General features: G+C 41.7%; 2 protein-coding genes across 2 annotated transcripts; both read left to right on the top strand.

Moving 5' to 3' along the window:
• The first annotated feature begins 609 nt into the window (after window positions 1-609).
• On the top strand, window positions 610-6,632 carry ska3 (spindle and kinetochore associated complex subunit 3). The gene is made up of 11 exons (XM_031873926.1): window positions 610-850; window positions 932-993; window positions 1,888-2,050; window positions 2,229-2,670; window positions 2,781-2,842; window positions 3,326-3,528; window positions 3,621-3,827; window positions 4,821-5,012; window positions 5,189-5,268; window positions 5,484-5,611; window positions 6,064-6,632. Exons 1-11 carry the CDS (start codon window positions 739-741, stop codon window positions 6,219-6,221), a joined length of 1,809 nt encoding a protein of 602 aa, XP_031729786.1. The 5' UTR covers window positions 610-738; the 3' UTR covers window positions 6,222-6,632.
• Window positions 6,633-8,141: 1,509 nt separating this feature from the next.
• Window positions 8,142-13,469, top strand: LOC116397983 (uncharacterized). The gene is made up of 2 exons (XM_031873934.1): window positions 8,142-8,378; window positions 9,776-13,469. The coding sequence occupies exons 1-2, from the start codon at window positions 8,201-8,203 to the stop codon at window positions 11,104-11,106; spliced, it is 1,509 nt and encodes a 502-aa protein (XP_031729794.1). The 5' UTR covers window positions 8,142-8,200; the 3' UTR covers window positions 11,107-13,469.
• The last annotated feature ends 171 nt before the right edge of the window (window positions 13,470-13,640 follow it).

Below are 13,640 nucleotides of genomic sequence, written 5' to 3'. Positions count from 1 at the left end.
TTCTGCATAATTGGTATTTTTTCCTTTGGTCAATTTTTGTATTTTAACTTAAGAACCATTTTAAATTAGACGTAACAGAGTATTTCTACACTGTGGTGTTGTTACTTTTATTACTAACTTACTACCAAGTACAAGATCTGAGTACTGCTTCCTCCACAGCAAACACTCAACTATATTACACAGAAGTTTGAATAATGTTGGATGTCACAATGCACGTCTATGTCTCCTCAAAGTATAGAAGAAGAATATAATCATAAACAAGTCATTTGCACTCCTGATTCATAAAAATAAAAATAATCCTAACTACCATGTATATATATCGTTGTAAACTTTAAAAAGGGGCTTTTACAAATTTAAACTTTTGTTATACCTGCTATTTATTTGAGGACTATCTTTGTTTTTATTGTATTTTTTATCTTTAATTATTTATATGCTTTCCTTTTTGTGTGTGTGTGTGTGTGTGTGTGTGTGTGTGTGTGTGTCCATCTGTAAAAAACACTTGACCGTTTTGCATGTCTGTGAACAAATACCGGAATAAAAATAAAAAAGTGATAGGAGGCGCTAATGAGACTATTTGGACATTGAGCGCCTAAAACCCACGAAGAAGAAGAAGCTGACGAAGCTTCCGGTTGAAGCCGGGGAAAACAAAGGCGGTAAAAACGAACCGTTTTTTCTGCCCAGAGGAGAGAAGGTAAACAAACGGAGTAATTGTAGGATTTTTTAAAACATTTTTTAATAATGGACCCGACGGCCCGGTTCTTTACCGCGCTCAGAAAGCTGGCGGTGACTCTAGAGTCCGAAACTGTGAAGCTCCAGCAAGTGTTTGAAAACCGGAACGACGACGACAGCGGTGAGTAGAGGTGTGAGTGACGGTTAACATGTTGTTGTTTAGATCATTTAACTAGTTTTAACATTCATCTTTTATTTACAGACTCTACAGCGAAAGCCATTCGAGCGTATCACGAAGTGAACTGTGACGTCAGGGAGCTGAAGGTACGGAAGCCGATGAAAACTGGACACCAGACTCCGTTCATTTATCTCACATTTTAAGAGAATGTCGTTTAAACGGCATAATGAGACGTGTTGTGTTTCATATTTTCATACCATTCACTTTAATCAAATACACAAACTGCTTCGGCGTTCAGTGTGTTAAAGTTACTGAAGTTATTTGGTGTCTTTTTTAAATAAATTACCGTTTGATGACGTGACGTCATCACGACAGTTGGTGGAAACTAACCGACAGAAAGCTGTGAGACTTTACATGGAGTTTTGTGTGAGTGTTAACACAGCTATACAACCAACATTAATATAACATTAATATGGTTTAAACCTTTTAGTTAACGCATGTGTGACATCACTTTGTGGATTTGTGAATTATTGTGATATTTTATGGAAAATATATATTTTTGATTTATGGGGAAATAAATAATAATTTAATTTTATATATTAATATTAAATATATAGATATAATAATTTATCTTTTTAAGCAAAAAAGTATTAGGAAAATGCTATCGGTAGCATTTTCTTCACAATGTTTGTAAAGAATGATTAATAAATCCTCCATCATAAAAGTAGTTTAAATGTATTATTTAGTTTTTAACAATATCTTTAAAATATTACATATTTTAATCACACACGCACCACAAATCTGTGGGCCTATTAATAATAATAACACATTTTATTTGTATAGCGCTTTAAAAGGTACTCAAAGATGCTTTACATGTTAAAAACAGAAACAATAGAAGTGATTATAATATAAAGTAAAAATAGATGACATAACAGTAAGGAACAGCACAAAACAAACATACATAAGTAACTTCACAGGTTAAAAGTAGATTTAAAAGAAGAGTAGTGATGGACTCTGGTGGTTTTCTTTGCCTCACACAGGGGCAGATCCAGGGGCAGATTGCTCCGCAGAGAGCACAGGAGAACGAGGTGAGCAGCTTCATTAAGGCCTGTCGAGTGATGGAGCAGAAGGTCTCCACGGACATCCGGACGCTGAAGGGACACTGGGAAAAATACGGTTATCAAGACCACCAGAGACCAACCAGTGAGTATTTACTGACAAGACCACCAGAGACCAACCAGTGAGTATTTACTGACAAGACCACCAGAGACCAACCAGTGAGTATTTACTGACAAGACCACCAGAGACCAACCAGTGAGTATTTACTGACTAGACCACCAGAGGTCTTGTCACAATCATTGTGACTTTTTTCCCTCCACAGAAGCCAAAGATGAGGCGTTGGAGGCTGAAGATGAAGCAGCAGAGGAGAATGAAGCTAACTCATCAACGGGAGGAGGAGGAAGCCAGGAGGAAGATGGTGGAAGTTGCTCCTCATCATCACCACCGCCGCCGCTCTTCACCGACGTGCTGCGGACCCCTCAGCTCTCTGATTTCGGCCTCTCCGAGGTGGAGATGAAGAGGGCTCTGGCCAGTTTGTGCTCTGAGGTTCCCCCGATGCCCGAGTTGAGCCTCCCTCACCCGTCGCTCAACACCCCCGGACCACCGCCACACATGGCCTTGACCCCCAAACGGGCCCTGCGGATGGACGACGATGAGCTGCTGACGCCTCAGATGCCTGACTTTGGCCTTTCAGAGCACACCATGTGTCTGAACAACGACTTCACGATGGATCTTTTCCGGAAGAATGTTGAAAAGCCCCAAAGGTAGAGCGTTCTGAGCAGTGCATGATATAACATGTGACCTAATGGCAGTGTGCAGTGCTGCTAAAGACCCGTCTGTTATTTCTGCTTCATGAGCGTCCGTTGCTTTACAGACCAGCTCTAGAGATGCCGAGACCACCAGTGAACGTCCTCATGGAGGGTTTGCACTCAAAAGGTATGAAACTCTGGAGCTTCCTCCTCTTCTTCACTGGTGTTTTGTTTACGCCTCAACTTCCATCAGACAATACTTTTTTCTTTCACGTTTTAAAACACAAGAACTTTGCCTATTTTAATGAGAAACTTCTTGTTGATGTAAATGAAGTAAACAGGATTAAATATGTGTTTTATATATCAGGTTTCATCACTAATCACAGTAATCTTTTCCCCACATTTAGACAATAATCTACTTTTCTGTTGCTTTTAATTATGCTGAACTAGGAATGTAAGTGTTTTCTTCTAAAATTGCTCTCAATCATAAATCATTGTGTTAAATTGTTCACGATAGTACTTCTAGTGGGAATAAAACATGGAATTGTACCTCTACAATACTGGGTAAGAACTTATTTTAAAGAAACTTTGGTTTAAAGTTATGAGTGAATATTAGATGAAGGTGTTTTTCTGTCTCTTTTTACATCACATTGTTCTTTATTGCCTCCAGAACCGGACTTGGTGTCTCCAGAGCCGCCTGTGTTTTACACTCCGGGGTTTAAAATCAGAAAGACAAACGGCCGCTGCTCCCAACCGGCACAAGGCGACGGTGACCTAGAATCCCCCCCCGGTCAACCTGGAAACCTGCCCTCCACCCCCGAGGTCCCCGTGTTTCAGACCCCGTACTTGAACCGCATGGCCACCTCCAGAAAGGTGCACAAGTTTAAATATTCATAATACGTTTCTTTAATTTGCTCATCCAGAATCGCTGAACTTCAGAGTTTTTAACGCGTTTGTGTTCACAGAGCGCTCGTAAGGCTGAGCCGATCAACATGCGAGCTGACGACGACGAGGCCGACACCTCCGACCCTCCGTCACCTCGCAGCAGAGCGACCGGCTCCAAGCGGCTCTGGGAATACGATGTTCCAGATGTGACCATCACGGGCATGGAGGACAAGCAGATGCCGGAGATGCCGAACCTGGAGTCTGTTTTGGGAAATTCTTTACAAACCGTAAGACAGAAGCACTTTTTCCTCCCAGATTAGAGAAACTCAACCTGTGGTCCGCGGGCCAGATAGGGTACCGGGTGGTTCGCCGACCATTTTGTAATTCACAATGAAGATAGATCGATTGATAATGTGACTCCCCGACAGAGATCCGGGGTCATCCCCGCACGTCTTTAATGTGGGAGGGGCTACACGCCTTGGTGCACATTTTAATTACACGATAGAACGTCATGATGATGTCGTGGTGTTAGCTGGAGGCTAAACAAAGGGAAAACAACAATCACCTCAGAGTAGACGGCTCCAGCGAGCTACACCTTTAAGAGATGTTGCTAATAGTTTAGCTTAGCCTTCTGCTAACCTCCTCAGCCAGATGCTAAAGGTTTAAACTAGACGGCCGGCTGTAGTAAGAGCAGTACATAATGAGAGAAACGCATGTTTTCTTTAGCCATTTTCTAAATAATAAAACTTGCCAGCGGTAAGTAACGAGTTTAGAGAATTGGTCTGCCTCAACTTAAGCTCCGCCCACAAACAGGAAAAGGGTTCTTTAGCTAATAAGTAAAATAAACATTAAGTCTGAGTCTACTCAGTTACAGCCCAAATATTCACTTTAAATGTAGTTTACAGATACAATATTTAATTTGAATGATGCTGTTGTTGATTTGTTTTCATTGTATATTGAATAGAAGGTTGTTACTCCAGTGAAAAGGTTCCTCAAATCACATTTCACTCACGATACAATGGTGAATGTGTACATGGTCTATACAGACCATCGTGATTCACTATATGAAGGGAAATATAGCCCAAAAATGGCAAAATGATCTTTCAAAGACACTGAAATAAATAATTTAAAGAATGTTCACAAAAGGCTTGTAAACAACAGATATAACAATCTAACAACAATAAATGGCAAATATTTCCAATTTAATATCAATGCAAACTGTCATTTTTACCAAAAGCCTCTTTTGTTTAATGTTTACCTGTCTCGTGTTAAACCTCCAGAGAAGTGCTAAGATGCAGAAGAAGACGTCGGGGCATAAAAAGGTGACCACGGAGTCGACTGTCACCAGTCTGGAGCTGGACGGACCCACTCAGGAGTTCAGCTTCGGGACGCCTCGCCTCAGGACGGACGACCAGGAGCCAAGCACCGCGGAGATGTCCGTCGGCAGCTCTGTCACACAGGACATCTGTAAAGTGAGCCCCGGTCACTCTCAGCTGCTACTCTACGTTCTTCAGATAGAGATCCACGTCCCAGCCTTTGGTTTTATCTCATGACTTCATGGCTCAAAACAAAAACAACTTGGAGAGACTTTAAGTTAGTTTGACACATCAAATTCCCTGTTCTCATGATTTCTCTTTTTCTTTTGAAGCTTCTGACCCAGCCTCAGTTGAAGAGGACGGCCATGGCGGTTGTGCACCCAAATGTCCGGCCAGGAAATAATAAAATCAGGTAAAGAAACACTTCCCTCTCACCAGGGATTGATCCACTTGGAAGAGTAGAAGAAACACATTAAAAGTAGTATAATTTGTGTATGTTGATGTATTTGGTGGATTTAGAGGTGGTTAGTTCTCTTTTTCTACTCATAATGTTTATTTCCTTCCATCTTGTTGCTTTATTTCTGCCGTCCTCGTATCATTCCCTTTGTGTTGTGTGTCTCTTGTCAGAGCTGTGAGGTTGTCTGAGGTGTCAGAGAGAGAGTTCCAGAGTTTACCGAAGTACCTGAAGCAGATGACTCTGCACAACCTCAACCAGGCGGTCCACAACATCAACACGTTCACCGAGGAGAGTCGAGGTCGGTGCTGCACAACACTTATGATCACAGTTAAAACGTTACGGTTATTGTTTAAATATCTGGTCTAAGTGTTTAGAAAGTGAGAGGATTCATGAAAATACATTACTTCTGTTTTTATATCCATCTCAACACTAATATCTATTAATGTGTCATTGGCTGCATCAGAAACCGATTTGGGTTTTCTATCAATATTACAGTTATCTACTCGTATGCTTCATGACTTTTTTCTACATTTATTCAGCAACAAAGCAATTCAAAGCGCTTCACATAAAACGGTAAAAGACAAATTACAAAGTCAGGAGTCAAGTAAATCTGTACCGTCAACAGTATACTGCTGATTAATCATGTTAAAGAGTACAAATACAACAACACAGGACCTGTTGGGAGCAACTTATTGGCCTCTGCAGCTTGTTGATGCCTCTGAACCGGTTGCTCTGCGTTGCCCTCTGCAGGAGAACAGACGGAGTTTCGGATGGAGGAGCTGAGGAGGATTTGCTCTGCTGGAACCAAGACCCCCGTCTACGTCCTGTGTCTGACGGAGCTGAGGAGGCTGGAGGACACGGGAGGAGCCAGGAACACCTCCGTGTACAGACTGTGCACGCTCCGCTAAAGGAGGAGCAGGAACACCTCCGTGTACAGACTGTGCACGCTCCACTAAAGGAGGAGCAGGAACACCTCCCTGTACAGACTGTGCACGCTCCACTAAAGGAGGAGCAGGAACACCTCCCTGTACAGACTGTGCACGCTCCGCTAAAGGAGGAGCAGGAACACCTCCGTGTACAGACTGTGCACGCTCTGCTAAAGGAGGAGCAGGAACACCTCCCTGTACAGACTGTCTAATCAATGTTAATTATCATTTTTATGTCTAGATTGTAAATAGTTTTGATGCATGGTGAGTCAATTGTACTGGATATATATATATCTCCTCTGTATATGTTAATAAACACATATTATGGAAATGAGCTCTCTAAGGCAGTGTATTAGAAAGATATTTGAATAAAGTTTAACTGTGTGTAAAAGACGAACATGGCATTCATATTTAAGGAAACATCTTTGATTTACGATATGTCAAACCCTCCTTTGTGTCCCAGTTTTCCCATTGACCAGTGGTGACCAAAACATCTGTCACATACATGTGTAAACATGCACACAAGACTTTGAAGCAGCCGATAATTCAGTCCTGACTGTTGGATTGTTTTGTCGACCTTTAAACTCCAGAACAGCTTCTGATTTTGGATCTCGTGGTGAGACTTGAAAGTGAAGGACTTCAAAGTCTCTCAATTGCAGCTGGTGTCCGCATACTTTTGGCCACATGGTGTGTTGTGTGTTGTAAAAGCAGCAATAACACACTGTAGAAATACTAAAGGTCCTGCATTCAATACATTACTGAAGAGAGTATAGAAGACGCATCAAAGCAAACTATAAAGTAATAAAGTTAAAGGACTCTTTTGGACGGAATGGCCCATTCCAGAATAAGAATAATAGAGACTTATTATGACTTATTTGTGGTACTTGTACTTTAATGAAGTAGTCCACAGTACTTTTAAAAAGTACATTTAAAAATCTGAACTTCACCACAAATACAGGTAAGTTTTTGTACTGCGGAGCTTCATATAATGACCAATAATATAGTTTGATTCTGTATTGCTCGCTCATTTTATACAGTAACATCTATATACAGACATTTATAGAACAATAGTGAATGTAGTTTTCAGCCAGTTCTACTGTGTTTCTAGATGAGAAAACCTCGATGTACCGGAGGAAACTACTCAACACGACTACAAAGTTGAACATTTCACATTATAGTAGTTTATTGGCCTGCTCGCATATTAAAAAGAAGTATTTCTTTACTTACTACTCTTACGTTTAAATTAATTAAATACTTTTAAAGTCTAATACAATGCCCACTTCAAGTATATATTGATATGTGTAAATATATAAATAAGTTAAGAGGAGGAAGATATTGGTTTCTGTTCAACAGCCCTCTTAAATAACTATTAAGTTGTAACAAACAGAACAGGTAGAATATAAATATAAAATATGTATATTTATATTGATCATAGTTCAAACATGGTGCATTGTTTAAAGAGTTATCCATTTTCTTTTGAATAATGATCACTTTAACATCTTATGTTTATACATCAAATAAATAATATTAATTTATAGTGTATAAATTGTGACATGTATAGAGTAATTTACAAGAAATACGTTCAATATATATTTTATTTAATAAACCTCACCATAGTTTCACTAATCCAGTTGTAAATATATAATATATATTATATTTAAATAAAATATTTAACAATAACATTTAAATATACATGTATACATTTGACGTTTTTTGTGAATCCCCTGATATTTATTTTCGCCGTTAGCGTCGTCGCAGCACCGCGTGAGTACAGATCTAAATACGGACCAATCAGATCGACGAATGCAAAACGACCGTTGATGACGACACTAGAGCTTTTTTTTTCTCTCCCCCCCTTGCCTCTGGCCGCGGCCGCCATTTTGGGAGTCAAAAAACAGCCAACAAGCAGCAGCGCGCACACCTCCACGCTCCGCTGCGCTCGTGGCCTTTTTTTTTTTACTATGGTGCACACGTGCGTGGTGGCGGGCTGCAGGAACAGACGGACACCGGGCACTTCTTTATCGTTCTACCGGTTCCCCCGGGACCCCGAGAGGAAGCAGCGCTGGATAGCCGCCGTTAACCGGGAGGGCTGGGTACCGAACGACGGCAGTCGGCTGTGTAGCACTCACTTCATCTCAGGTACGGAGACGGAAATAACGGAAATACAAAAAGTGTTTGTTTGGAAATATTTACTGAGAGATTTTTTATTTATTTTTTTTAATTTATTTTTAATTTTTTATTAATATTTGTAATTTTTTTATTTTATTCTATTTTATTTTATTTTACTATTACTTTTCAAGTTAAACAACATATCCCTTTACATTATCAGAGATAACAAAAATATTAATACATTTATCAAATTAAAAGGCACCATCTATGCTAAAATCCTCCTTAAAGATTGGGGTAATAACAGGGTAATAACAGGTTTACACCCCATAGTTCACCTAAGGGACTTGTTTTTGTTGCTGCTGTTTACATTCCTCCTGAAATGTACAGGAATGTTTCACAGTTTTGTTTTGATTGTCACATGTTTGTTGCATAATGACAGTAAATGACCCTTGAGCAGATGGATTATCCTAATCTAAAGCATATCTGCAGGGAATAAAATGAGCACCTGCCAAATAAAGGTAAGGCGACTCCGGCAGGTAAACATTTCAAGTCACCTGCAAACAGTTTTTCCTTTTTTTCCATGTTAAAATGTCAATCTTTAGTATTTTATTTAAATAATTGTGTGTTCAGTCACTTTATCAATGAAGGTGGTAAAACTAAAACATTTCACAGTAACTGCGTGAGCAGCGCTGCTCTTTGTGAGTTTTGCCATCAGGCTTGTTTGCATAGAAAGATTAAACCTCATTTATATTCAGTAAGTGCAAATATCACAGTTTGTTGCTGCTTTGGGAAATGACACGGTTTATTTGTGTCTTATTTGTGCAGGCTGCAGAAGCTTTCTCCATTCAATACAAACAAAAAATATGCACACAATTCTGAAAAAGAAATCCTCCTAAATCCTGCGTACTGGCTCTTTAAATTCTGTGGCGTAATCACAATAAGCGTTACAATGCAATTATCTTCTAAACTATCAAGTTATATGAATTATCAATTCATTTCTCAAATAAATCAGTTCCAATGATGTGCAATAGAAAACCAAAAGTATTATGAAGCTTAATTTATGATCAAATCTAAACTTGATTTATTGCAAAAGAAACCGAGCGATGGGACAATAACATGATGTTTCCTCTCTCATTTATATTTGTTTCATGATTGTCTGATCTGGTGTTCGCTGTTGTTGATTTAAAGTTATTGTTCAAAGAGAAACTTTATGCTCTAATTCATAACAGGAAGACTTGTCTTATCTGTAACACAGACAGTTTTCTTGAACTCATTAATTAAGAATAAGATAAGTTGGATAAGGTTACTGTTCATATTTTGTTTGTGCAAATTCATGCATATCTGTATAATAACTGACCATCAAAGAAACAACAAACCTCTAAATCCTAAACATCCTTCAGATTGTTCTTCTTTTTGTCCACGTTCAGGTAAACAGGTGAAGAATCCTCGTTCTCCAGATTATGTCCCGTCTGTGTTCACGTCCGCTCCCTCGTCCCCGGAGATGAAGGAGCCGGATACTCCGGAGATCCTGGACAAGCAAGAAGCTCGCGTGGAGGCGGCCAAGGCCTTGCTGTTCCTGCAGGGCCAGGGCCGGTCGGCGGTGGGGGGGCGTCCCGAGGAGAGGGAGCCGGGGGCCCCTGTGGAGGACAGCGCCTCCTCTTCACTCAGCAGCGACGAAGACGACGACGACGACTACAACGAAGCTATGAGCGACAGCAAGAAAGGAAAGTTTGCTCATACGTCTGACGCGGCGGTGAACTTTGACGACGTCCTCAGGGCCCTGAAGAAGGAGAACCAGACCCTCAGGGAGTCCGTGGACAAAATGTCCCTCTCCGAGAACTCCTTGAGGAACGACGCGGAGAAGGTAAAGTTCTACACCGGCTTGCCAAACTTCTTCGTCCTGGAGACGGTCATGTGGCTGCTGGCGCCTCACATGGACGGCATGAAGACCGCGAAGCTCTCCAAGTTCCAGCAGCTGCTGCTGACGCTGATGCGCCTCCGCCTGGACCTGCGCAACCAGGACCTGGCCTACCGCTTCGGCGTGAAGGTCGGCACGGTGACCAGGACGGTGCACCAGATGGTCAACATCATGTCCTCTACCTTGGTGCCGACGGCCGTCTTCTGGCCCTCCAGGGCCGAGCTCCGGAAGAACCTGCCGGCGGCTCTGCGCGCCTCCCACCCGGACTGCGCCGTCATCGTGGACTGTTTCAAGGTGCCTTTTGAGGAGCCGGTCTCCCGGGTCAACCAGCAGCATCAGCATCAGGGGGCGGTGCTGAGCTCTCAGGGGGCGAGTCCCAACGTGTTAAAGTACCTGATCGGTGTGGCGCCTCAAGGCGTGGTCACCTTCATCTCCAGGGGCGTGCTGGGAAATGTCAGCGACAAAACCCTGGCGGAGGGCTGCGGGTTCCTGTGCAAGCTCCTCCCCGGCGACGTCGTGCTGGCGAGCCGCGACCTCGACATCGACGACTCCGTGGCCGCCAGAGGAGCCCTGTTGAAAATGGCCGGCGAGGGGGCCCACCAAGGCTCCGAGGCCTCGCCGCCGAGCCCCGACGCCTCCTCGGAGGCGGCCAGCGTGCAGAGGCACGTGGAGAGGGTGATCTCGATGGTGATGCACCGGTACGCCATGCTCACGGGCCCCGTGGAGAGCCCCTTCACCGCGGTCTCCGAGCGCACCTCCAACCTCTCGACCTTCGATAAGATCGTGCAAGTTGCTTGTGCCTTAAACAACCTGTGCATCTCTGCTGCTCCTCTAGAGTGATCGGTACTGACGACTCACGCCTCGTGCTCCTTCATGCTGGACACTTCAGACACTACGACACTTCAGTTCCCTTTACTGCTTTGGACCTCGAGACCTTTTTCTCCCACTACACGATTGATGTAGAAAACCGAGCATATGTGACTCCGCTGTTATCTACATCGCTCCAGAAACCACATTGCTAAGATGCAATAACTTATGCAACTCGGCTGCAAAGGAAGTTTTTTATTTTTTAGTGAGTGTGGTTGGTGCAGGCGATGTGCCAGGCCGATCCAATCCTGTCTTTTTCTTCACAGAACAAATCCTACAGCAGCTGATTGATTCCTCCCAGCTGTTTCTTATAAATAAAGACCAGTGTGCACCAAACAGAGAGACGTTTAAACAAGAGCAGCATGCAGAGTAATGCAGATATGATTTCATATCAATCACTACGGGAGGATTAGCTGCCTGTTAGCACAGACACACACACCGCCCACAGACCAATCTACCACCAAATGGGTAAAGTCTGGTGTTGTTGTTTTCCAGGTTGACGGCAGACGTCTTCTCCAACAGGGCTTTACTGGTGTATTTGTTCTTTACACAAAACAAACAGCCCTTCTTGCAGAACTTTAAACTGCCGGGTGGTAAACTAAGTGGAAACGGACCAAAAGAAGATGAATAGTTTTCACCACAGATGAGTTTAGGCCAGATGGATTCGTGTCCATTCAGTGATTGTATGATTAATGATGTCAATATTTACCACACTAGTGTTTTAAGAGACGTTTGTGCAGGTTACATTTTGTTAAATTCCAGTTCAGTGTTTAGCCTACAATCGTTAAAGCGTTGGAGCATAATATAAAGTAGTCTAACGTAGATAACGGGGAGCAGGGTTATGGATATATTTGACATGCTTCCGTCATATTGGATCAAAGCATCATCCGGCTGCAAGTGACTGAAGGATTGACGTTGTAGAAGGAATGTTGTTGCTTTTGTTCACCGACACTGACGTCACAGACACGCACTGACGTCTTACAGTTAGTTTGTGACGCTTCGTTCGACGTGTTCTGTTTTAATTGATTGGAACCGTTTTGGACCACGAGCTCACGGAGACGCTTCTGTTCGTCACGGTACGAGGCTGCACGCTGTTTTATACCCAAATATGGGCTTTCATGTAGTTTACACCTAAAGAGAATATTTATATTCAGTGCATCATAAAAACAAACCCCCACTTGTTTAAACTCGTCTTTAGTTGTGCTGCATTGCTGGTGCCTTAGTTTGTAAAGCTGGTCCTGATCAGCCTGTGTTTCTACTAATGTTTATTTTTGCATCTTACAATAATCCGTTATTGTTCACCAAGTTTTATGTGAGTGTTCTACGGAAGCTCATTTACGCCGTTGTGAGGAACGAGAATAAAATATTGTGTCTCAGAATAATGAGGTTATTTTTTTTCTTAATGTTTGGACATAAGTATCAAGATTATTTAGAGAAACGTAAGCATTATCTTCCAGATCCCAAGTCATTATTTTGAGATGCTAACTCTTTGTTTTGAGATATTAAGTCATTGTTTTGAGATAGTTTCTCATTATAATGACTTACAGGATTTTCTTTTTAATCACAGTGGCACTAATGGACTTCCATTAACAGTAACAAATGTCCCCCGTTCTGTAACGCCGTTCATCCATCATCTATTTATTGTGTATCAATTCCAAATGATGTCAAACAATAACACGTGTACGATCTCTTATTAACAGACATTATCTGAGGGTTGGTGCTTCGGCTCTGGAACCAAAAACCAGCAGAGTGTGTTTCAGTTCGGCCTGCTGTGGAAGCCCAAAGTGGACGTGCCTTCTTTCCTTTCATGTTTCTCATGTGTTGTTACGTCATTGTTTTATTCCCCTGTGAAGTCTTTAGTTGTTGTTGTTGAGGTGTTTTTTCTCTTCGTTGAACTAGCCCTGGTGGTTATCACTGTTAATGTTATTGGTCTTCTGTAGCAGTCTTTATCTCATTTCTGAAGTGAAGTCTCTGAACTCTGATTTCTGATTGTTGGTTGAATGGATGGAGAAGAAAGCCGTTGTTGTTATAGACTGAGAGGAAACTAGAGGATTATTTTCAGGTGTTCAGAACAATTAAAAGCAGTGATGGTTGAATCTCCATTATGTTCCAGAAGAAATTTGGGTTTTTATATGAGATGATTCTTCTACAAAGCAGCACTTTCCATTAACTCCCAGTCTAAAAACTCCCAGGTTGAGATGAAAGAAACAGATGAACTGGTCAATGTATCCATGATCTTCTCACACTTTACACGACATTGTTCTGCTGTTTGTGTTTATTGTCACGGTCGCATGTGAAACCTTGTTTGTTTTCTTCATTGTTGCCTCTAGGACTGAATCATTAAAGTTTAGGGGAAGCAGCAGCCTTTTTATGTTTGATTTATGTTATTATATTAATAATATAAATCTGCAAACCCTTAGAAATAAAAATAAATTATATAAAATAAAATACAATAATTATATATATTACAGCTACCACGAATTTAAAAGAGTGACTCACCTTGTCCA

This window comes from Anarrhichthys ocellatus, unplaced genomic scaffold, assembly GCF_004355925.1.
Source record: "Anarrhichthys ocellatus isolate YVR2014 unplaced genomic scaffold, GSC_Weel_1.0 scaffold77, whole genome shotgun sequence".
In the NCBI taxonomy this organism is placed as follows: Eukaryota; Metazoa; Chordata; class Actinopteri; order Perciformes; family Anarhichadidae; genus Anarrhichthys; species Anarrhichthys ocellatus.
Note: the sequence above shows the minus strand (reverse complement) of the source record. Positions and strands in the feature narration are given on the sequence as shown.